Source organism: Lithobates pipiens, unplaced genomic scaffold (genome assembly GCF_037356315.1).
Source record: "Lithobates pipiens isolate NorthernLeopardFrog02 unplaced genomic scaffold, aLitPip1_a1.2 Scaffold_22, whole genome shotgun sequence".
NCBI lineage: Eukaryota > Metazoa > Chordata > Amphibia > Anura > Ranidae > Lithobates > Lithobates pipiens.
The window spans coordinates 121023549-121046988 of NW_027507784.1; the positions used below are offsets into that span (position 1 = coordinate 121023549).

At 44.0% G+C, this 23440-nt stretch overlaps 1 protein-coding gene across 1 annotated transcript; it reads left to right on the top strand.

The window, feature by feature from the left end:
• The first annotated feature begins 134 nt into the window (after positions 1–134).
• On the top strand, positions 135–23090 carry LOC143924107 (uncharacterized). The gene is made up of 4 exons (XM_077448164.1): positions 135–220; positions 8727–8755; positions 13053–13387; positions 22792–23090. Exons 1-4 carry the CDS (start codon positions 135–137, stop codon positions 22825–22827), a joined length of 486 nt encoding a protein of 161 aa, XP_077304290.1. The 3' UTR covers positions 22828–23090.
• The last annotated feature ends 350 nt before the right edge of the window (positions 23091–23440 follow it).

Below are 23440 nucleotides of genomic sequence, written 5' to 3' on the forward strand. Positions count from 1 at the left end.
CTGTGGCGCTGGAAACAAGTTCACCTCTCCCCCCCCTTCCTCTCTGCAATCATCTGGGACATGTCACAGGTCCCAGATGATTGCTTGGCCAGTCACAGTGCGCAGTGCGTTCCCGGATGTAAAGCCACAGCTGGATGCCCACAGTGACAATGCCGGCGCTGCAGAAAGGAGGGGGTGAGGAGCGAGGCTTCATTCCCCGCATCGCTGGACCCTGGGACAAGTAAGTGTCCGATTATTAAAAGTCAGCAGCTGCAGTATTTGTAGTTGCTGACTTTTAATTTTTTTTTTTTTAAGCGGAACTCCACTTTAATCATCTGTGTTTGATCTAACCTGATAGACAACATTCTGTATAATAGAACCCATCCCTAAATAAGGAGTGGTTAATGATACCTGTCTACCTACATTGCATATTGGGGGATGGTGTGGATCATACACTTAGACTGAGGCACTGTCTGGGTGGTATAGTACATTTCAAGGGAGTGGAGCAGCCTGTAAATAAACAGGTTTGGCAAGAGGTCTGTGTGATGAAAACCTACATATTACTTAACTCTATTATTAAAGTTTCACATTAAGTCCAGATAGATCACTTCAGGCTGGCCCATTTTGCAGGTAAAGCTACAGTATGTTAAACCTTAAAAAGAAAGTGCCTATACGGTTTAAAATCCAGTAAGGCCTCTATCACCCTGCTCAGCACATGCTCAGTTTATTCTCGGCACTGTGCCTAAAATCACTAGAGGCCAATCAGCGGACAGCTTAAAGCATAGTACACACTACTACCTAGCGGGCTGAATGAAAAAAAACTGACAGCTCGGGAGGAGCCACTGTACTAACTATGCAAAGTTAGTACAACGATCTCCCCCGCTAACCTATACAAAGAGAAAATGGTCTGATTTTGCCAGTTTCACACCTCCATCCCCAAAGGGGTTGTAAACCCTTGAGGTTTTTCACCTTAATGCATTCTATGCATTAAGGTGAAAAAACTCCTGTCAAGCAGCAGCCCCCCCCCCCCCCCCAGCCTCCCTTTTTACTTGAGCCCTGTAATTCCCGCAACGGGAAGGAGCACAACAGCTCGGCAGGTGTCTCGTGTCCTGATTCGATAGATTGATAGCACTGCAGCCATTGACTCCCCCTGCTGTCAATCAAATGCAATGAAGCAGACGCCGGGGGGTAGGCCCCTTTCACACGGGGCGGATCAGTAATGATCCGCCCCGTGATGATCCGCTCGCTCAGCGGGGATCGCTCCGTTGTCCCCGCTGAGCCGCCGGCGGACAGGGTGGCCTCCGCACACAGTGCAGGGACCGCCCTGTCAGCTCTCCGCTCTCCTCTATGGGGATCGGATGAGCACGGACCGTCTGTCCGTGTTCATCCGATCCGCTCTGCAGACGGATAGAAAAATAGGATTTTCCTCCGTCTGCAGAATCGGACCATAGCGGAGGCGGACAATAGCGGGTGTCTGTGGATGTTCATCCGCAGGCACCCGCTATCCCATAGGGATGCATGTATGCCCGTATTTCATCCGCAAACGGATGGATGAAATACGGACATACTGTCCGCATGTGTGAAAGGGGCTGTAGGGCCGAGCCCTGCAGTCTGTGTCAATAGACGCAGCAGCAGGACTCGGGAGCATGCCTGTTCAGGTGTCCTGAAGGAGAGCATGGGGCACTAGAGAAGAGGAGAAGACCCCAGCGCCACTGAGGGACCCCAGAAGAGTTGAATCAGGGTAATTATGATATGTTTGTTATTTAAAAAAACAAAAAAACTAGGGTTTAGTGACCCTTTAAATACAACAAAGAAGAAATACGTCTGTGGGACTTTAAATGAGGTGAGCACAAAAAGGTCATTGAGAGTATACAAAGTAAACATAGTTTATAAATTCATTAAAATTGTATACCGTTCATCGTTTGTGAGATGCATAAACAGAGGTGCCACTTGACAGTGTTAGACACAGCATACCAAGCAGCCACATACAGTATATATTTGGAATTGTTGAATGTACAGTAATGCACAGGCATCATAAAACTTGACGCGTTTCGCGAGTCACTGCTCGCTTCTTCAGTAGATGTAAATGCAGTGTATCTACAGAATAAAAATATCAATGAGAAATGTAGCGCCGGGCTCCTGAAGAGCACGTGCTATGTTTTGTAAATTGAGATTTTCCCAAAGACCATAGTTGGGTGTTGGGGTTGATTTCAGTACATTATGGTTTTGGCATCCAGAGGCCCTCATGGCCTGGGGTGTGGATCCATCCATTTCCGAGTCTCGGGCTGGCTAGCCTGAGGCACAGTAACTGGAAGGAGGGTTCCGAGGTGGTCCGGTGCCGTCTCAGGTTTGGAGAGGCCCAGCAACTGAAAACGCAACCAGGGGAGGACTCTTCAGAAGAGGGCCATGCACGAGGTCTTAGAGAGTTCCTAATTTCATCCTTCAGTTACAACTAAGTTCTATGAGAGATTTTCTGATTTGTTTTAAAGTTCTACAACCAAGTTTGTGGCAGAGACTTTGCTAAACTTAAATCACCTGTCAGCTGCTAAATTCACTAAAAGGGGAGCCTGTGTTCTTTTCAACGTTCTTTGCAAATAAAAATTCCTAAAGGCATTCAAGTGTCGGTCTCTACAGTTTATTGGGCCATCAACCTCGGGAAACCCCTAAATGAGCATGAGGTTGAGAAGGTAACAGTAAGCACAAACAAAACCAGCTGCTCCTTCGGGGTCAGTGCTGCAGAAATATATAACGTAAAGATAAATGCCATAAACCAGGTATGAGGGACCTTACGCAAAGAGATACCATACTCACATATGGACTGAGCCAATGTCTCAAAGGCTAATCAACCAACAGGTGGCGGCAAAGAGTGTCTCTCCCGGGAGCTGAATGAAAGGAACTAACAAAGACCCCCCGGGGGACAGATGGAGGGCAAGCATTACATGGGAGCCAAAAAGTGTAACCTTTGATGTACCTTAATGTCCAACATGATTGACAGCTGCAACAAAAGTGTTTATCTAAGTCAACCTTTTCAACACAGAGGAACCCTTGAAATAGTTCTCCAGTCTCGAGGAACCCCTGCTAAAAATTAGAAATCTACAACTCATGATACATTAGTGTGATGGTCAGTGGGAAGAATGGTCCTTACACTTGTGGTCATTGGGAAGAATTACCTCCTTACAGATAGCTAAAAAAGATCAATAGTGTCAGTTGGAACTTATCTGAGAGGCAGAAATTGCCCAATGCTGAAGGAACCCCTAGCAACCTCTGGAGGAACCCTGGTTGAGAATCACTGATCTAAGTAGTCAAATAAGTACTAGGAAGGCCAACCATATGTAACCATATATAGCAAATAATGAAAGGAGTCTACATAGTATACTAGCCATTCAAGTATGGGTGTGGGTATGGAGACAGATGGGGACTGAAGTTGTGTAAAGGTGGAAAGCAACAATGAAAGGGAAACTGTGGTGAAAAATATAAAACAAAAAGTGACATGTGAACTCTATTGCACAGGTATAAAGACAAGTTTTGTGTGGCATGCTAGTGAAGAGTAAGACCGCTTACCATAATACATGTGTCCTCAACGAGTGGAGTGTGGGGCCATGAAAGGAGAGATCCCATGATGCTAATCCCTTCCGCTAACCTATTGTGTTCTGACAGGGGGGACGGCCCTCCTGCCAGAACACACTGGTCAGCGCTACCAGCCATTGGCTGAGAGTGCTGATCAGATGGCGATTGGTAGACCTTTTTTGGTTATGCACCTTTGACAGAACCCAGCTGAATGGGCGGCTTCTGTTGGACTGGCTGCCGTACACATAGGCCGAATGCTGGCTTGTCTTTATTGAACGGACTAATGTCGCCCTGACATTTGGCCCACGTGTACTTTAAAGCAGAGCTCCACCCAAAAGGGGACGCTCCATTTGTTTGCTTCCTTCCCCCCTCCACTGCCACATTTGGCACCTTGCATGGGGGGGGGGAGTGGGTACCTGCTTTTGGCAGGTACCCCTCCCCACTTCCAGGAGACCTCGCCGCGGCGAGTTTTCCCCGAAGTTCAGCCCCTCCTCCTCCCGACTCTAGGCCATTCAGAAAGCACAGCGTGCTTGCTTTACAAGGAATGGCAGCGGCAGCACCCGAGAGCCAAGTGAAAAATTGTCTGGGGTGCCAACATCACGGGATCCCTAGACAGGTAAGTGTCCTAATATTAAAAGTCAGCAGCTACAGTATTTGTAGCTGCTGACTTTTGATTTTTTTGATGGGATGGGGGTTGGAGCTCCACTTAAAAATGTACTGTTGCTAAAAAAAAGCAACAGGAATGACACAGACTGTGCGGATGAAGCACAGATTGGGGTGGAAAAGAAAAGCAGGAGGTGACAGGACAAACTCTGTTTAACAGCTAAACTTACAAGGGTAGTGTCTTATCTTAGCTTCCTGATATTCTTTCCTTTCTCCTTCATGGGCAGCCTGTAAATATCAGCAATATAAAGCTTCTGTCAATTTGGAATGTATGTTCTTTTGTTTTTTGTTTTAATCAGAAGAACATTTTATTCAAGCAAATTCAAGCATACATGTTCCAGAAATACTCATGTAGCAGAATCTCTAACCCCTTCCAGTCTAATGAGAACCTTTGAGGCCACACACCGCTGACATCCTTTAATATGTAGTGGGTTGTGAGGCATAGTGGGTGCAAAGATGATGAAAGTAATTGAGTGCAAAAGAGGTTTTATTTCTTTTAACAGTCCTTTTTATATTTTGCAAGGGAAAGAGAGTTAGGGACAGAACACCCTTAAGTGGTTGCAATTTCAATAGGCAGACTCCGAGACTTTACTAGGAAGACAGCCACACAGGGAAAGGCCCCAGCAAGGTGCCACTTCTGCATGTGCAGGTTTGCTGCCTCCAATGGCAACAGTATCTAACAGTTCCTAACACAAAGTTCAACATTTCTCTTAGCTTCACTACAATGTCCATGTGTAGCTCTTCAGCACCTTGAGCTCCTAGTCTCTCACTGTACTCTCTGATTCACTGAGTCTGAATCCCGTGAGCTCCTCAAGGCTTTTGCGGTGGTATCTCCCTCAAGCGTCACCCATGCTTCCCTGCTGGGTCCCTAGCTTGGTACACCAGATAAATTTGAAGTTTCACCCCTGCTTCCCGACTCGGTCCCTGGCTTGACATACAAGGCTGCTCTGCAAGCATCACTTCCGCTGGTTATGTCCCTGACATGATCAACGCCTGAAGTTTCCCAATTCTCCACCATGCCCGTTCGGTGAGAATGTTGCTCAGGTACTTGCTTCAGTCACTCACTGTGGTCCCTAGTAAAGGTGGTTGGTCTCTTAGTGGCGACAGTTTCCCTTCTACCTCCAACCATGACAGGTTCTCCGGCCGGTAGAACCGTCACTTTTGGTTGGACTGCAAGGCGCAGTCCCAACCCTGCGCTGCCCACTTACTTCTGGATAGGCCCTCGCACAGCCTGGCAGGCAGATGCCCCTAGAATAGGTCCAATCTCCAGCCTAGCAGCCCAGGGCAGATGTCACCTGACTCCACCCGAATATATAAGTTCTCCCAGCAAGCTAAGGGATTCAAGAAACCCCTATCCATTGGCTGAGATATCCCATATACCTTGAAATCTCCTTCTCACATCTAATGCCACCAAGTGCCCGGCCACCTAGTGGCAGAAGAGAAAAGTACAAGGTCAAAATTAGGGAGAAATCAATGGATCTCTAAGGACTAGCTACAGTAGCTACCCCTGACAAGGAATTTGGTGAAGAGCTCTCTGACTAAACCACAGAGCACTACACTCACAAGACAATTCAAAGTTATAATGCACAGAAGTGAGTAGTCAGTTATAGCTTCCAGCTTCAGAGAACTATGTACAGATTTCAGCTCTCTGACGGAATCATACAGCCCCACCTAGTGGCTGAGAACAAGAATTACAGTACATTAAAACTGACTCTATTTGCGAGCGTTGTCTTGCAAGATGAGCAGAATTCAAGCCTTCAGGTGTGTGCAGTACCACTTGTGGCCAGAGGTGCGGGGACGCCGGTGACACTCGGAGCCGCTCAAAGAGACGCTCGGAAACACTCTGTTCCTGAGTGTCTCCAAGCATCTCCAAGTGATCTCCAAGTGTCTCCGGCACCCCCCACCTCAGGCCACATGCGGTACTGCATACACTAGCAGGGACACTGGAACAAATTATCTACGTTTCCATTGATTCCTATTGGGAAACTGGCTTTGATATACGGGTGCTTTGGATTACAAGCATGCTTCTGGAACGGATTATGCTCGTAATCCATGGTACTACTGTACAACTATATTATTATACCGTAGCATACTCCAAAGTCATAAAATAATAACCAACAATGAATGTTCTTTAAAGAATATTGTTACCAAACTGTTATGGGTAAAGTTCCGCTTTAAATTGGTAGTTAACTCTTAAAAAAAAAAACTGTTTCCCCCTTCCGGTTAATGTCATAATGTGTAAGTATTCACCGCATACCAGCACATTATGACAGACAGAAGTGGATCCCTCCAGCGGCACGTTGTCACTGCTGACAGGGCTTCCATCTTCACCCAGTCTTCCTTCATGGTTCATGCGCTCCAGCTGTTTAAATGGCCAGGCAGTGGTGATGTCACTCCTGTGCATGCTCACAGGAGCCACGATTGTGGCACAGCACTCTGAATGGAGGGCACACTCAAGTGTGCCTTCCACTCAGAGCACAGTGCCCATGCGTTGGTGATGTGTAAATGTAAATATTTGTTAAACGGTGCACATTTAGGAGATATGCACTGTGCCCTCGGGTAAGCCTAAAGCCCCATACACACTATCAGATATTCTGCTGATTTTTGTCTTCAGATTTACCAAAATCATGTGGTACAAGGGGATTGCACACAAATTGAAACTCCTAAGGTTTGTCCTCATATTATATGGTTTTGGTAAATCTGAAGACAAAAATTAGCAAAAAAAAAATCTGATAGTGTGTATGGGGCTTTAGAATAATATAGACTTACCTGTAAGTACAAGTAAACAAACACATTTTAATGATCTTTGTGTAATTTATACAGCACTTGTTTAGTTATCAAGTCCTTGCAGTTGTCATTGTGATATATGATTCTCCATGGGGGGGGCAATAAGCCACATTTATATTTATATATTATTAGTGTCATAAGTTTTGATGCATGCAAAGTCTCTGTCAGTTAATTATATGCCATACTTATGAAAGTCTTTAAAATGAAATATGAACTCTAAACAAATAACCAAATACACGTTTGAAACCCGTATTTAGGAATTTCGAAAAATGAGGTTGTTGACCTCACTTTGTTCTACTGCAGTAAACTTTGTTCAACTTCCTGATCTTAATTTGTGATCGGGCCATAAGGGAGACGCAATGCCCTTAGGCTCAGGCCCAGCTCAGATCTGAAAGGCAAGAGTGCCAGGCAACCTGCCACTTTTCTATCCCTGCAGTTATACTGAAGGTTTATATCTAATCACATACCATAATACAGTAGTATAATTGGAGTAATGGATTCTGTAGTGCAAGGCCATATTTAGACATCCTGCTGCCCTGAATAATGATGGCTCTTTGTACAAGCCCTACCCAATATATATATATATATATATATATATATATATATATATATATATACATACACAGAATGGGGTCTGCATGACTACTTTTCAGTTGTACACACAACCAACCAAAATAGAGCCTTGGAAATCCTTTGAACATACCCTCCACCCCACTCATCTCACAGTAGTCTTGTGGAATTTAGCCACAATTGTTTAGAGGTGGACAGATGAGAGAAACAAAATGAGGAAAAAGTCTTCACATTTTATTCATTCTGAGGCTTGGTGTTGCCCTCTCTGACCTTGCTTATCTAGGTACTGGCCCACAAGTGCCAACTCCAGAAGAATAAGGTGGCTGGTAAAAACAAAAAAAACATGTCACTAGCTCATCTTTGTAGATTTACAAACACATTAAAATCATGTATGTAATTTTGTTTATCTGTTGCAACTTGCCACTATACTTTGAAGAATAACTCATATGGGGCCCCATAATGTTGTATAATACTTTGCTAGTGCATTAAGTCTGTTGTGCTGGTAACATAATCCTCCCTGTAGTTAAACAGAGATGCTTGCATATATATTGCTACAGCTTTTTTACCTAACAAGCCAGATTAGCAAAGTGAGTGTGAGCTTATTTAAAAATGTATGATCATCCTACCAGCAGGCTTTCTTCAAAAGTATATTGTTCAATTATTCTGAGCTCCTGTTCCTTTCAGTGTCAAGTTTATTTTTTCTATGCAAATCTCATTAAAGCCTCTGTGAAGGGTCAGAGTGAATAGACATGTAAATAAATTAAAGTAGCACTAAAGGCAGTTTTTAAAATAAATTGGCTAGTGTAAGAAAGAGTTATAACCCTTGTCAACTTCTTTTTTTCCCATCTGTGCCCCATTGGGGAGATTTCCCTTCACTTCCTGTCCCATATTAAACAGGAAGTGAGAAAAAATCCCTCAGGGGAATCCCTGGTTTTTACCATAAATAGTTCCCCCAGTGGAAGTTTCACCCTCTATTCCTGGTGACAACCCAAAATGTTTGATATTCTATAATCTTCGCTCTGGGTGACAACAGCCAGCAGGAATAATTAAAATAATTAAAATAATTTTGTTATACTTTAAATAAAATTGTTTTTTGGTGGTGAACATTATTATTTAAATTTTTGTTTAAGGTAATCTTGTGTTCATTTTTATTTTACCAGATCTACCAACATGTGGAATCCAAACCAAGGTAAGGCCAACAAGATCTAATCTATGGACTCATTTTTGTGCTCCTTAGTAGACGTTTTCTGTCATTCATATCCATTTACTGACACTTGACTGGCAAATTTAGAGCCAAATTTCAGTTCTGCATTCACCAACCTTCTTTGTTGTGCCTTGAATTATAACCTCATAGGTAAAATGGGTATTCTTCATGTAGAAAAACACTCATTTAATCAGTTTTATCACTATGCGATACAGTATCAACAACAAAACAAGAAGATAATGTGTTACTTATATAAAAACAGTAGGAAATGAAAATCAGTGGTTGCATTTTCTTGTGTAGATATGAAAATTATATTTGTCACTGAGCTGGCTGTAAAACACAACACCAAACTTTCTGTTTATGAGTCTGTATGAGATCCCTTATAGAGTTCAGGCTTCCCCTCACCCCGTAGCCAACTAGCCAATCATCTTGACCTGCTTGGATTCATACTTTTTATCCATGCTCCCATGAGGCCATCCAAGATGGCGCCCGAGACCTGGAGGAGAGGCCGCGTGCATCTGCTGACCAGCCCTGGGCAGAGGGTGAGGCAGACTGGATGGATGCTATGGACCCCTTGGCAATCCCAGTTCCACCCTCAGCTGAGGATGCCACAGGCTCAGACTCCCAGGTAGGAGAGCCGTCACTGTCTCAGATAATAGCGACCATTAAAAGCTGCCATGCATCCCTGTCGACCCAGATAGAAACCATTCGGGTGGACTTTGCCCTGTTAAAGGATGATGTCCATAAAATCAAGAACCGTGTTCCCACTCCTGAACACCGCTCGAGATGGCGGCGGACCACAAGCCCCAGGAATCCAAGCTTGGAGATATTGAGGATAGGCCTTGCTGGAAAAACCTGCATTTCCTGGGCTTTCCGGAGGGCACGGACGGGAAACATCCAGAGGAATTCCTAATATCCTGGCTCAAACAAACCTTTGGAGCTGAATCCTTTTCCCACCTGTTTGCTATTGAGAAGGCACATTGTGGGCTGCTGAGTGCCCCACCGCCAGGTGCTGGCCCATTTCCTATACTTCAGGGACAAAGAAAATATTTTTCATAAAGCTCGCAATAGTCTGGAATTACTCTACAACAATAATTGCATTATTATTTTCCCAGATTTTTCAGCAGCTATTCGGAAGCAGAGAGCAGCATTCCAAAGTGTGATGCAATGCCTGCGTGAGCATAGCCTACCATGTAGTGTGCTCTATCCAGCAAAGCTTAGAGTGGTCCATAAAGGAAAAGTGCAATTCTTTACCTCTCCTCAGGAAGCTAACAGATGGCTGGAATCACTGAGTAGTGCTTGACCTGGGAGGCAGAGTGCTGAGGAAATGCTCCCTGGTCTCCTGTTTTTCACTTCCAAAGCCTTATAATGTGCCTTACTTATGGATATAGGTTTTTGTTTACAACCAATGCACTGTTGACTGGCTGCAATGAATAATCCTTTTATCAAGCAGTTCACAGTTTGCTCAGCAGTTCACCCAGTTATCACCCGTCCCTTTCTATCTGGCTGGATAAGGAAGGACTCCCCCCTGATAGGGTGACATTGCTGGTTACTGTTTGGGGAAAAGGCCTGTAGTATGTTGGGGACTGCAGGCAGGGTGGGGGGAGGGGTGTTTGTGTTCCTTTGTTCTGGATCACTACTTACAAGGTTGAGGGTTCTTTTTTTTTTTATGTTTTTACACTGCTGATAACCCACTTTTTTATCTCTGAAGTTAACTATGCTATGTTGACAATGACTGATATTGCATGTTACCCACTTTCTGCGCTCCAAAGGAGCCCTCTGCCATCATCCCGCAATGACGGGTCCCACAATATCAATTTTTATGACACCATCGTTCCATACTCTTAAACTCTTGTCCTGGAATGTAAGAGGCCTTAACTCTAGGATTAAAAGGGCACTAGTCTTTAACCACTTGCTTACTGGGCACTTAAACACCCTTCCTGCCCAGACCAATTTTCAGCTTTCGGTGCTCTCACATTTTGAATGACAATTACTCAGTCATGCAACACTGTACCCAAATTAATTTTTTGTCCTTTTTTTCCCACAAATAGAGCTTTCTTTTGGTGGTATTTGATCACCTCTGGGGTTTTTATTTTTTGCGCTATAAATGAAAAAAGACCGAAAATTTTGAAAAAAAACGCATATTTCTTTGTTTCTGTGACAGAATTATGCAAATTATTCATTTTTCTTCATAAATTTTGGCCACAATTTATACTGCTACATATCTTTGGTAAAAATAACCCAAATTAGTGGATATTATTTGGTCTTTGTGAAAGTTAGAGAGTCTACAAGCTGTGGTGCGAATCGCACAAAATTGATCACATCTGATGTACTGGTGGCCTATCTCGCTTCTTGTGACCCGAACAAGTCAGGAAAGTACAAATACCCCCAAATGACCCCTTTTTGGAAAGTAGACATTCCAAGGTATTTAGTAAGAGGCATAGTGAGCTTTTTGATGTTGTCATTTTCTTCCCACAATTCTTTGCAAAATTAAGATTTTTAATTTTTTTAATTTTTTACACAAAATTGTCATTGTAATAGGTTATTTCTCTCACATGGCATGTGTATACCACAAATGACACCCCCAAAAAAATTCTGCTACTCCTCCTGAGTATTACAATACCACATGTGTGGGACTTTTTCACAGCCTGGCCACTTAGAGAGGCCCAACATGCAAGGAGCGCCATCATGTGTTCTAGGAGCATAAATTACACATCTAACTTGTTGACTACCTATTACACTTTTGAAGGCCCTGGAGCACCAGGATGACACGTGACACTGATGACAGATGGCACTGATACGTGGCAATGATGACACTTATACGTGGCACTGATGACACGTGGCACTGATGACAGATGTCACTTATACGTGCCACTGATGATACGTGGCACTTATACGTGGCACTAATACGTGGCACTGATGACACGTGGCACTAATACGTGGCACTGATGACACATGGCACTAATACATGGCACTGATGACAGATGGCACTAATACGTGGCACTAATATGTGCCATCGATGACAGATGACACTAAACCGTGGCACCGATGACGCGTGACACTGATGACAGATGGCACTGATAAGTGGCATTGATGACATGTGACAGATGGCACGTGACACTGACAGGTGGCACTGATGACAAATGACACTGATATGTGGCACTGATGACAGATGGCACTAATATGTGGCACTGATGACACGTGGCACTGATGACAGATGGCACTGGGGACAAATGGCACTGACAATAGGTGGCACTGGGGGCAGGTAGCACTGGGGTGGATGGCACTGGGGCGGATGGCACTGGGGCGGATGGCACTGGGGCAGGATGGCACTGGGGTGGATGGCACTGGGGGAGGATGGCACTTTTTTAACTATTTTTTTTTACACTTATGGCCGCTGCAGCCGTTCATCTCTCCCCTCTCACACGCTGTCTGTGTGAGGAGGGAGAGCGGCGCTGAGAGATGATCTCATATGTTTACATATGAGATCATCTCACATTGGACACACCGATCGTGCTGTAAACGGCCGCTGTGATTGGCCGTTTACAGCGATCTGTGTTTGCCTGTCTCCGGGGGACACAGCAAACACAGAACTTCCCCGAAGCGTGCCCGCGGCGGCGCGCATTGCGCAAGTAAACAACAGGACATCCAGGGACGGCCTCCTGGACGAAAGCGCCTGCTCTACGGCCGTCATTTGGCTATAGGGTGGGCGGGAAGAGGTTAAATATATTCAGAAGCGTAAACCTCATGTAATTTTCCTACAGGAAACGCATCTGGCAGGCTCTAAAACTATGGCCCTTCTGAGGGCGTTTGTAAAATATGTATTTCATTCAGCTTACTCTAATTATGCAAGGGGAGTTTTTTCCGTCTTGGTTACAAAATCCTTACTAGTGTGTAATGGACCCCTTTGGATGGTTTATAATAGTGATCCTCATTATAGATAATACCCCCTATACATTTGTGGTGATTTATGTGCCACCACTGTTCACAATTGCGTTGTGGGATACTGTGATGGCAAAGGTGTTCCAGGTGGCAAACAATGATGAATATTCTTTCAGTTCTCATTGTATTATAGACGTTCACCATATTATGTTGTTTAGCCATATTCAATGAAGGATCACAAAATGTTAAAGTTGTTTTGACAGACTGAAAACATTTTGCATTTATACAGGAACATGGTGGGTTTCTCCACTATTTGCATCTGCTGCCAGTCTTCTGACTGAGACTGGAGAGCTTGTGTTGTAGGTGCCAACTGATAAGGTTTTCCTATTTTCTGTTTTAGGAACACCATATGGGCAGCCTGGATATCCAGCCCCCGGCTGTCCTCCCCAACAAGGGCCTTATCCAGGTCAATATCCTGCTGGTGTAAATCCGGGATACCCTGGACCTGCTCAGCCTCCTCCACCTGGTGGATATCCCGGAGGGTACGCTCCTCCTCCATGTCAACCAGGACAATATGGGTATGGAGCCCCTGGATGCCCTCCTCAGTACCCTACAGGATATCCAGGTGGTTGTAACCCACATGGAGGGCATCATCCTGATAAGCACAAAAAGCATAAGCAACATGGACATGGGCATGGACATGGACATGGTCATCATGGCCACGGGCATGGAAAGGTAGGTATTTTCATCTTACATGAGACTATAATGTGATTTATTCCATAATGTAATATAAAAGCTAACATTTTATTTATGCATACTAGTTAACTTATAGAAAAAGCCAAGTGACTACATTCAGCCAACACCCATTTTTATCCCTATTGCATATAGCGCAACATCCTAGCAATTCCAGTATAATGCTGATCTTGTCCCCAAATACACAGAAAACTCTCACCGCAACTAAAACTATTACAAGTGTACAATTGTTCTTGATGGGCAAGCATCAAAAATAAAAATGTTTCTGCAGTATACTAGAGATGGCCGCATTCCGAATGGCACATTGCATGGTTCAAATAATGCAAACAAAAAGGTTATGTGCTACTACCCATACAATACTTTGTTAATAGAGCTAGAGTTGCTTGATCCATAGTCGCTCGTCTGAGCAAGGCAATCCATAAAGATGATCGCATAACCAGATGTTGCTCTAAAAGTCTTGTTATTTATCCAAAAACGCAGATAAGGTCAGTTGACGCGTTTCAGCCTACAAGGCCTTAGTCATAATTCATGTTATAATGCTCTGAATGCTGTGCTGTATACTTTACAATTTACACCACTAATTATCACAGTACTGTCCTATAGAAGGTATTCATACCATTTAGTCTTCCCAATTGCACTCTGTTTATGAACAGACACTTTTGCTAGTATAGATCTAAAATAGTAAAAAAGGTTAGTGTTCCCTTAAAAACAAAATAAATAAATGGCTGAGTTTTTAAAACACTTAACAATAGCTTAATTTGTGTGAGGAACCAATTACAAGTACGTACAAAGAAAATAAAGCCAGTAGATTAATGTCAATCAGAGAGAATATTGTTTACCACACATTTTAGGCTTTATACAAATCTGTTTAATCCCAAGCATGCCCGATACCATATAATATCTCTCTATTTATTGTAATATTCGTATATCTGTACTTGGGAATGAGATCTGTTTAGCAATTCAGGAATTACATTGCGGAGATAATGCAGAATGTTTATAAACCACAATAACAAATCTGAGTTATCAAATCATTGCCCTTATTGTGCAAACATTACAAACTTGTGATAAATATCGGTATGGTTCAGGAATTTATAGAATAGATTCCAGCTCGTTAATCAGACTGCAACCCCTCCATCGTGGTTTCAAAATCTGCCAAGGCAAAACACGGACTTCTTAGTAATCAGTTTAAACCCTATGACATCAATAACAGATACTTTTGGCGGGGATGAGGGATCATCAGTCCAGTAGCCGAGGATCCCATAAAAAGTGTAGAAAAACCCCTTAACTCCTTTGACTGCCACTTCATGTAATTATCTACCCATTTTTTTGTTCTAAATGAGCCTTTATTGGCTTCACCTTCAGCACTGGTTTAACTTTCTGATATTGATAACCTCAATGTACATAGTTCTATAGCATTAATAGATACACATTACTAATATTATTTGTCCCTCTACAAAATAAAATGTATGATCTACAGTGCGAAGGCAGGATCTATTTTACCCCAAATTTCGTTTAGATCAGACCTGGGCAAAATGAAACCCCAGGGCCACATCCAGCCCTTTAGCTGTCTCTTTCCAGCCCTTGATGCCTGCACTGTCAGCATGCTTCTCTTCCTCACTGAGGAAACCAACAGGCTCAGAGAGGTATCCTCATAAATGTTTTGTGGGGAGAATAAGCGTATGCAGGGGTGTGTCAGGTGTGCCTGGGCACACTCCAAGCACTATGTATGATGCCGATTTCCCCCTACTGCCCCTTGTGTTGCACCCCCCCACCGCAGTGCTTCTGGCTTCCCTCCCCCCCCCCTCCAGCTGCTGCGGGGATGTTATAGGATGGAAAGTGGGGGAAGGAGCTAATCAATATGTAATTTACCAGCCCCTTTCTTTTCTAACTGAACACAGTGAACACATTCACTCACTGTGTTCAATCCTAACTGAAGACTAGAAAACTGTGAGAGCGCAGAGGGTGGGCAGTGGAACTGGAGGGGGAAGTGTCATGGGAGGAGGTCAGCGTCACAGGAGAGGGCAGCAGGACAGGAGGGGGAAGTGTCACGGAAGCGGGGCAGTGGGACAGATGGGGTAGCGGAAAAGGTGGGGGGGGGCAGCAACACAGATTAGAGGCAGTGTCTCAAGTAGGGAATGATGGAGCAGGTGAGAGGCAGTGTCACAGGTAGGGGGCAGTGGGACAGGTGGGGAGCAGTGTCACAGGTGGGGGGCAGCGGGACAGGTGGGAGGCAGTGTCACAGGTGAGGGCCAGCAGGACAGGTGGGAGACAGTGTCGCAGATGGGGCAGTGGGACAGGTGAGAGGCAGCGTCACAGGTCGGGGCAGCGGAACAGATGGGAGGCAGTGTCACAGGTGAGGGGCAGCGAGACAGGTGGGAGGCAGTGTCACAGGTCGGGGCAGCGGGACAGATGGGAGGCAGTGTCACAGGTGAGGGGCAGTGGGACAGGTGGGAGGCAGTGTCACAGGTGGGCAGGGAGCAGGACAGGTGGAAGGCAGTGTCATAGGCTGCACATACATGATGGCAGCTGCTTCATGTTAAAGAAGGCCTGGGTTGGGACTCGTGGTACGGGCCCCTCGGACGTGCAGGCCCCTTACATGTGTTCTGGCTGTACCCCCCTGATGGCGGCCCTGGGTGGAGAGCTGCAAGTACTGGAAGGTGAGATCCTGAAGAGCTGATCAGTATAGTGGGGAGGCTCAGATCTGGTGGGAAAGATTTGCCTAGGCTCTCCCGCCAGTGCCGCCACTCCTCTACCTGACCAAGCTTTTTCAGTGTTAGCGCCTACACACTGCAAACACTAGGGACCATGCACCTGATCTTCATTCCAGGTCAGGATTTGCAGAAATCCCAGCTGCACCGGTCTCTCCTTCCTGTCAGTTATTTTCAGAGGGCATTTGACAGAGAGAGAGAGGAGGTGTTCTATCACTTTGCCTGATTGAACCCTATAATGCTGCACAACTACAATGCAGTGGTGTATTGCACACAGTTGCAGCACAGACCTATTGGACCTAGTGGGTGAGTTTGACAACCGGTGCCTCTTTAGTTACCCCAAGTTAAAAATTCTTGTTCGGTCTCTTGTTTTTACCACCCCCCATCTGAAAGAGACCTATTTTATGAGCAGTTCTATCTACAGTGCCTTGAAAAAGTATTCATATCCCTTGAAATTTTCCACATTTGGTCATGTTACAACCAAAACTATAAATGTATTTTAAGTGATATACCAACACAAAGTGGTACATAATTGTGAAGTGGAAGGAAATTGATAAATGGTTTTCCACATTTTTTACAAATAAATATCTGAAAAGTGTGGCGTGCATTTGTATACAGCCCCCTTTACTCTGATACCCCTAACTAAAATCTAGTGGAACCAATCACCCGTGTGTAATTTATTATAAATACAGCTATTCTGTGAAACCCTCAGAGGTTTGTTAGAGAACCTTAGTAAACAAACAGCATCATGAAGGCCAAGGAACATGTCAGGCAGGTCAGGGATAAAGTTGTGGAGAAGTTTAAAGCAGGGTTAGGTTCTAAAAAAAATATCACAAGATTTGAACATCTACTAGAGCACTGTTTAATCCATCATATAAAAATGGAAAGAGTATGGCACAACTGCAAATCTACCAAGTCATGGCCGTCCACCTAAACTGACAATGCGAGCAAGGAGAACATTAATCAGAGAATCAGCCAAGATGCCCATGGTAACTATAGAGGAGCTGCAGAGATCCACAGCTCAGGTGGGAGAATCTGTCCACAGGACAACTATTAGTTGTGCACTCCACAAATCTGGTCTTTATGAAATAGTGGCGAGAAGAAAGTCATTGGTGAAAGAAAGCCATAAGAAGTTCCATTTGGAGTTGGCGAGAAGCCATGTGGGGGACACAGCAAACATGTGGAAGAAGGTGCTCTGGTCTAGCTTCATATTGTGGGGATGCTTTCCTTCAGTAGGGACAGGGAAGCTGGTCAGAGTTGATGGGAAGATGGATGGAGCCAAATATACGGCAATCTTAGAAGAAAACCTGTTAGATTCTGCAAAAGACTTGAAACTAGGGTGGAGGTTCACCTTCCAGTAAGACAACCACCCTACACATACAGCCAGAGCTACAATGGAATGGTTTAGATCAAAGCATATTCATGTGTTAGAATGGCCAAGTCCAGACCTGAATCCAATTGAGAATTTGTGGCAAGACTTGAAAATTGCTGTTCACAGACACTCTCCATCCAATCTGCCAGAGCTTTAGCTATTTTACAAAGAAGAATGGGCAAAAATGTCACTCTCTAGATGTGCAAGCTGGTAGAGACATCCCCAAAAAGACTTGCAGCTGTAATTGCAGCGAAAGGTGGTTCTACAAAGTATTCACTCAGGGAGGGTTGAATACAAAATGCACGCCACACTTTTCATATATTTATTTGTAAAAAAAATTGAAAACTATTTATTTTCCTTCCACTTCAAAATTATGTGGCACTCTAAGCCTCTTTTGCCAGCACTCGACTCCCTCCCCATCAGCAGAGCAGTGCAGGGAAGTGTCAGTGAGGCACTAATGCATTCCAATTTCAGAGTTCCCCACCCCGCACCTGCACTGAAGGGGAGGCACTGTGCCCCCACACACTGTAAAAGATGGGAAACATTGTTTGGTTCTCTAACTTTGCGGTAGATGTGATCAACGGCTTTTGTGATGGGGAAGAGATTGGGTGCAGTTCTCCTGGGGGGGTCTGTCCCTGTTTGGTTTACAGTAGGAGAAGGACTTTCACTGGCTACTGCTAAAGCCAATCACAGTCTTTCTAGCCCCATTCACCATCTGGAGGAAGATGACTCGCTTGGTTGCCACTACCAATCTCAGAAAGAAGGGATTTCACTGTGATTGAGGAAATCACAATCAGGTGACAGTTTGTGAAATTGCTGTTGAGCTTCTGGGAACTTTGTTGAAATTATTCCTGAACCTTTGTGTCACTTACTACTGAACCCCTACACTCTGTGAACCTTTAAGCCACAGCCAGTATTCAGCGCAATGAAAATCACACCCAACTTTTGTGGCGCAGAGCGCCGCACTTATTCTCAGCTGCCAGGGCCCAACTTATGATCCTGCACACAGGCCCACTGCTTTCAGAAAATGCCCCTGACCTGAGCTCATCATTGCGCATCCATTCCATATGTTTTTATGTGACATCACATACAAGCATGGGGGCTGGATCCGGGAGGTAGATCAGCAGGCTGAGTGTGCCAGGACAGGTAGATGTGTCTCATCTCTGCTTCCTTTCACCACTCTGCATATCATAGATGAGAAGAGGGTACAGCGGTGGGGAAAATGAGCAGGAGGAGTTCAGAGGTGGGAAAGATGAGCAGGGAGGTACTGTGGTGGAAGACATGAGAAGGGGGTTCAGCAGTGGGACAGAAGAGCAGGGGGTTCAGTGTTGGGCCAGATTAGCAGGGGGGTTCAGTGTTGGGCCAGATGATCAGGGGGGTTTAGTGTTGGGCCATAAGAGAAGGGGGGTTCAGTGGTGGGACAGAAAAGCAAGGGGGTAGAGCAGTGGGGCAGATGTGAAAGAAAGTGTATTGATGGGAGAGGAGATTAGGGGGAACAGAGGTGTGGCAGAAGAGCAGGGGGGTACAAAGGTGAGACAGATGTGCAGGAGGTACATTGGTGGGGCAGATGAGAAAGCGGGTTACAGTGGTGGGGCAGATGGGCAGATGGGTTCAGTGTTAGGACAGATGAGAAGGAGATTCAGTACTGAGACAGAAGAGCATGGAGATATGGCGGTGAAGCAGATGTGCAGTGAGGTACAGTGGTAGGGCAGATGAGAAAAGGGGTTACAGTGATGGGGCAGATGTGCAGGAGGTATAGTGGTGGGAGGGATGTGAAAGGGGTTTAGTGGTGGGACAGAAAAGCAGGTGGGTATAGTGATGGAGCATAAGAGCAGGGGGCTACAGTGGTAGGACAGAGGAGCAGGGGGTTCAGTGTTGGGCCAGATGGGAAGGGGGTTACAGTGGTGGGAAAGATGAGCAGGGGGGTCCACTGTTGGGGCAGAGGAGAAAGGAAGTACATTGGTGGGACAGTTGAGCAGAGGGTTACAGCGGTGGGACAGTTGAGCAGAGGGTTACAGCAGTGGGGCAGAGGAGCAGGGGGTACAGATTTGGGGCACATGTTCAGAGGGGTGCAGAGGAGAAAGAAGGTACATCTGTGGGACACGTGAGCATGGGGGTTACAGTGGTGGGGCAGAAGAGCAGGGGGTATGGCGGTGGAGCAGATGTGCAGGGAGGTACAGTGGTGGGGCAGATGTGCAGGGGGTTATAGTGGTGGGACAGAAGAGCAGGGGGTTACAGTGGTGGGGCAGATGTGCAGGGTAGTACAATGGTGGGGCAAATGTGCAGGGTAGTACAGTGGTGGGGCAGATGTGCAGGGGTTACAGTGGTGAAGCAGATTTGCAGGAGGGACAGTGATCTGAGGTGTGAAGGTGCATTAATTGGGGCTGATCTGAGGCGTGAGAGTGCAGGGTGTTAATTTCTCACTAGTAAAGTAGTTTACAGCATTTACTTTATAAAAAATCCCTTTCGAGATTGAGAGTATGAAATTTACATTTTTCGGTTATAAAATCGTCACGCTCAGTTTCTTTGAAAACATTTTTCGGCACACTGTTCTCAAAAGGTTGCCTACCCCTGGTCTATCACATCAGGGCTGGACTGGGACAGAAATTTGGCCCTGGACCGGCCCACTTACATTTTGAGTGTCCCATCAGCACTCCCTTACATCAGAATGTCCCATCACCAGCCCCCTTACAACAGAGTGTCCCATTACCAGCCCCTTTACATCAGAATGTCACATCAGCGCCCCCTTACATCAGAGTGTCCCATCAGTGCCCCCTTACATCAGGAAACTCCCGGTAGTCCCGATGGCCAGTACATGCCTGTATCACATGAAATACCAATAAAATACATTTATGTTTTTGGTTGTAACATGACAAAATGTGGAAAGTTTCAAGAGGTATGAATACTTTTTCAAGGCACTATATTATTCCTAGTGCAAGTAGTAAAACAGGACATTAAAGTGGAACTACCACTATTCTACCGATCAGTGGATAGTTGGAGCTACAGGACATCCCATACAGATCTTCAGAGTCCTATACTGCAAAACTGTAAATTAAGAAGAAGAAAAAAATAAATAAAAGTAATTAGAGTTCCACTTTAAGTTCTTCCATTGAGTTTTAAGTTGGAAGGGCTACTGCTTTGATCACATGACCTGTTCAGAAAAAAATGTACCCCTGGCATCCCCTTAAAGCTGTCCATACATTATTCAATCATATTGTACAATATCTGTGAAATCTAATTTAAATTTACCAAAACTATGTAATATGGGGACAGACCTATACAATCCAATATATTTCTATGCAATCACAAATGCCTTTACATTGCATAATTGTTGGTATATCTTAAGGAGAATATACAACAAGATTGGATAGTCTATTGTCAGTTTTAGAGTCACCAAAACTATGTAGCATGGGGGCAAACCTAAACAATCTGTTTCATTTGTATCCACTCAGGAAGGCCCTTGCTTTACATAATTGATGGTAAAATTAAGGGAGATTGTATAGTCAGTTTAACCGCCTGATCTAGTGGAAGATTCATTGCAATAAATCTAAGAGCAGAGCTTTGAATTCCTGAAATGGTAGCACACACTCTGAGCAAACGTTTGGGGAAAGTAGTGAGCCGAGAACAAGAAGGTATGGAAACTCAGAGAATTCAATCTGGCAATCGAAATAAGTTATTTTTTGATTACCTTAAACCCAACTTCAAGATCCGAGCTCTCCATAATGCCCTGAAGGGCCCCGAGTAGTATTTTAGTTTTTTTTTTTAGACTTACCTCTTGAGGCTGATCGTGTTTTGTGCAGGATCCTCTTTATTTTTACTCTGACAATGGGGGTCCTCAGTGATGTAGAGAACTAACATGAATATATCTGTGCCATTCTCCACATCATTGTATGTGAGTACAGCAGGGACGTGCAGTCAGGGGAGGCAGATGAGGCAGTGCCATGAACTAAAAAAAAAAAAAAATTACGAGTTTTGAGGGTCGTAGCTCGGCAAACCTGGGGGGGTTGGTAGATGGGGGGGGGGGGGTTGGTAGATGGGGGGGGGGGGTAGGTCCTACTCCACCATTGGTCTAAATTTGGGGCTCCTATGACCTATGGTTTTGTACATACGGGGCTCCTTATGCAGCCTGTCAGAAGCTACATACAGAGGGGCCAGTTTAAATACAAGCTGGCACACTGCAGCAGACTGAGAGGATGAGCTCACAGTACCTCTCACTTCTTGTCAGAGACACTGATCTCAATGGACAGCTTGGAGTCTTGGACCAATGGTAAAGTACCACTGGCCATTGGCCCAAGCTGTCCAATAAAAATGCTGCAGTGGAGGCATGCCACTCACTGCAGTGTCATAGAAGGAGGCATGTGTCTAAAAGACAAATAATCCCTTCCAGCCCAGCCCCCAAAAACATGGGTTTATGTGCATAAGATTTACCCACAATCCCATGTTTTTCTCACACAAGTTAAGAGGGAAAATGAGAATCTGCTGCTGAAAAGGTACTGTTTTAATCAAGCTAAATCATACATTTATATGCTATATGTTATAACATAATTTATTATTTATCTATTTACTGTTAAATTACTGATGGGAAGTTATAACTTCAAACTTCAGTAATTTGTGCGTTAAGACACCTGCGTGAGTACAGTTTTTGAAAATATAGTACATTACTGTACCTTAAAAACAATATATAATAATTATTTGCACTTACTTATGGTAATTAACCCCTTGCCACCCAGGCCAATTCTGACATTCCCCTACATGTAAAAATCAAAAAAATTTTGCTAGAAAATTACTCAGAACCTCCAATATATATATATATATATATATATATATATATATATATATATACATATATATTAGCAATTAACTGTTTCATGAATAAAAAATAAAAAACCCCACTAGAGGTAGCCTGATTTTCTTGTACAATGTGAGAGATGATGATACGCCAAGTAAATAGATACCTAACATGTTATGCTTTAATATTGCGCACACTTGTGGAATGGCGCCAAACATCAGTACTTAAAAATCTCCATAGGCGACGCTGTAACATTTTTTACACGTTACATGTTTCGAGTATTGCAACCAGAACAGTTTTTTTGTTGAAATCGTTTCTGGGGCCCTATATATATATATATATATATATATATATATATATATATATATATATATATATATATATATATATATATATATATATATATATGAATATATATATTGTTTTTTTTTATATTTTTGTATGTTCTATGAAATTAAACATAAGGCTAAAGTGAAGTTCACCTCTAAAGCTAAAATATTTCCTTTCTCTTTTGCAGCATGGTGGGTCTAGCAGCAGTTCAGACTCAGACTGAAAGGCACCAAGATTGGATCCTTATTTGAAACTAGATCTGTTGTTTTTTAATATTGATTTAGTGCTGAAACAATGGAAAAAAATTAAATTCAATGTATTCAATACAATATGTACATGTTTCAGAATGAGTATATTTTTTGTGAATGCTGTGAGATTATAAAAACACGAATCTATGTGTCTCACATGGATTTTGCTGTAAATCTCTTAAATCTCTTGCTGATGGACAACCTACAAGCAATATTCCAATAAAGCTATTCCAGTATATCTTTGTGTTATTCGGGTGTATATTAAATCTAATTCTGACCACATTGTGACTGTAGCTAGCTTTTTGAGAGCAGTTTCATATTAAAGCCAACCTGACATGAGACGAATAGGGAGTTGCCCCTGCTGACCTAATTCTTCTGAAAATGCTAGTTGCTTGGCTGTTATGCTGAGCCACTAGATCCAGTATATTGAGTCACTGACCTGAAATATGTATGCTGATCAAAGAAGTTGTAGTGAAGTCAGAAGTCCTTATATGCATACATGTTCCAGTCCGTGCCCTAAAGTCATGGGAAAGATATGGGGGCTGCCATTGCCAACCTCTCATTTGAGAATGCACATTTCCTGCCTGT

What these genes read in the sequence shown, in the direction of transcription:
- LOC143924107 (XM_077448164.1), top strand. Translation starts at nt 135, where the DNA reads ATGCCCACAGTGACAATGCCGGCGCTGCAGAAAGGAGGGGGTGAGGAG. An exon ending in ATCGCTGGACCCTGGGACAA is followed by an intron (nt 221 to 8,726) that starts GTAAGTGTCCGA and finishes TTATTTTACCAG; the next exon opens with ATCTACCAACATGTGGAATC. An exon ending in CATGTGGAATCCAAACCAAG is followed by an intron (nt 8,756 to 13,052) that starts GTAAGGCCAACA and finishes TTTCTGTTTTAG; the next exon opens with GAACACCATATGGGCAGCCT.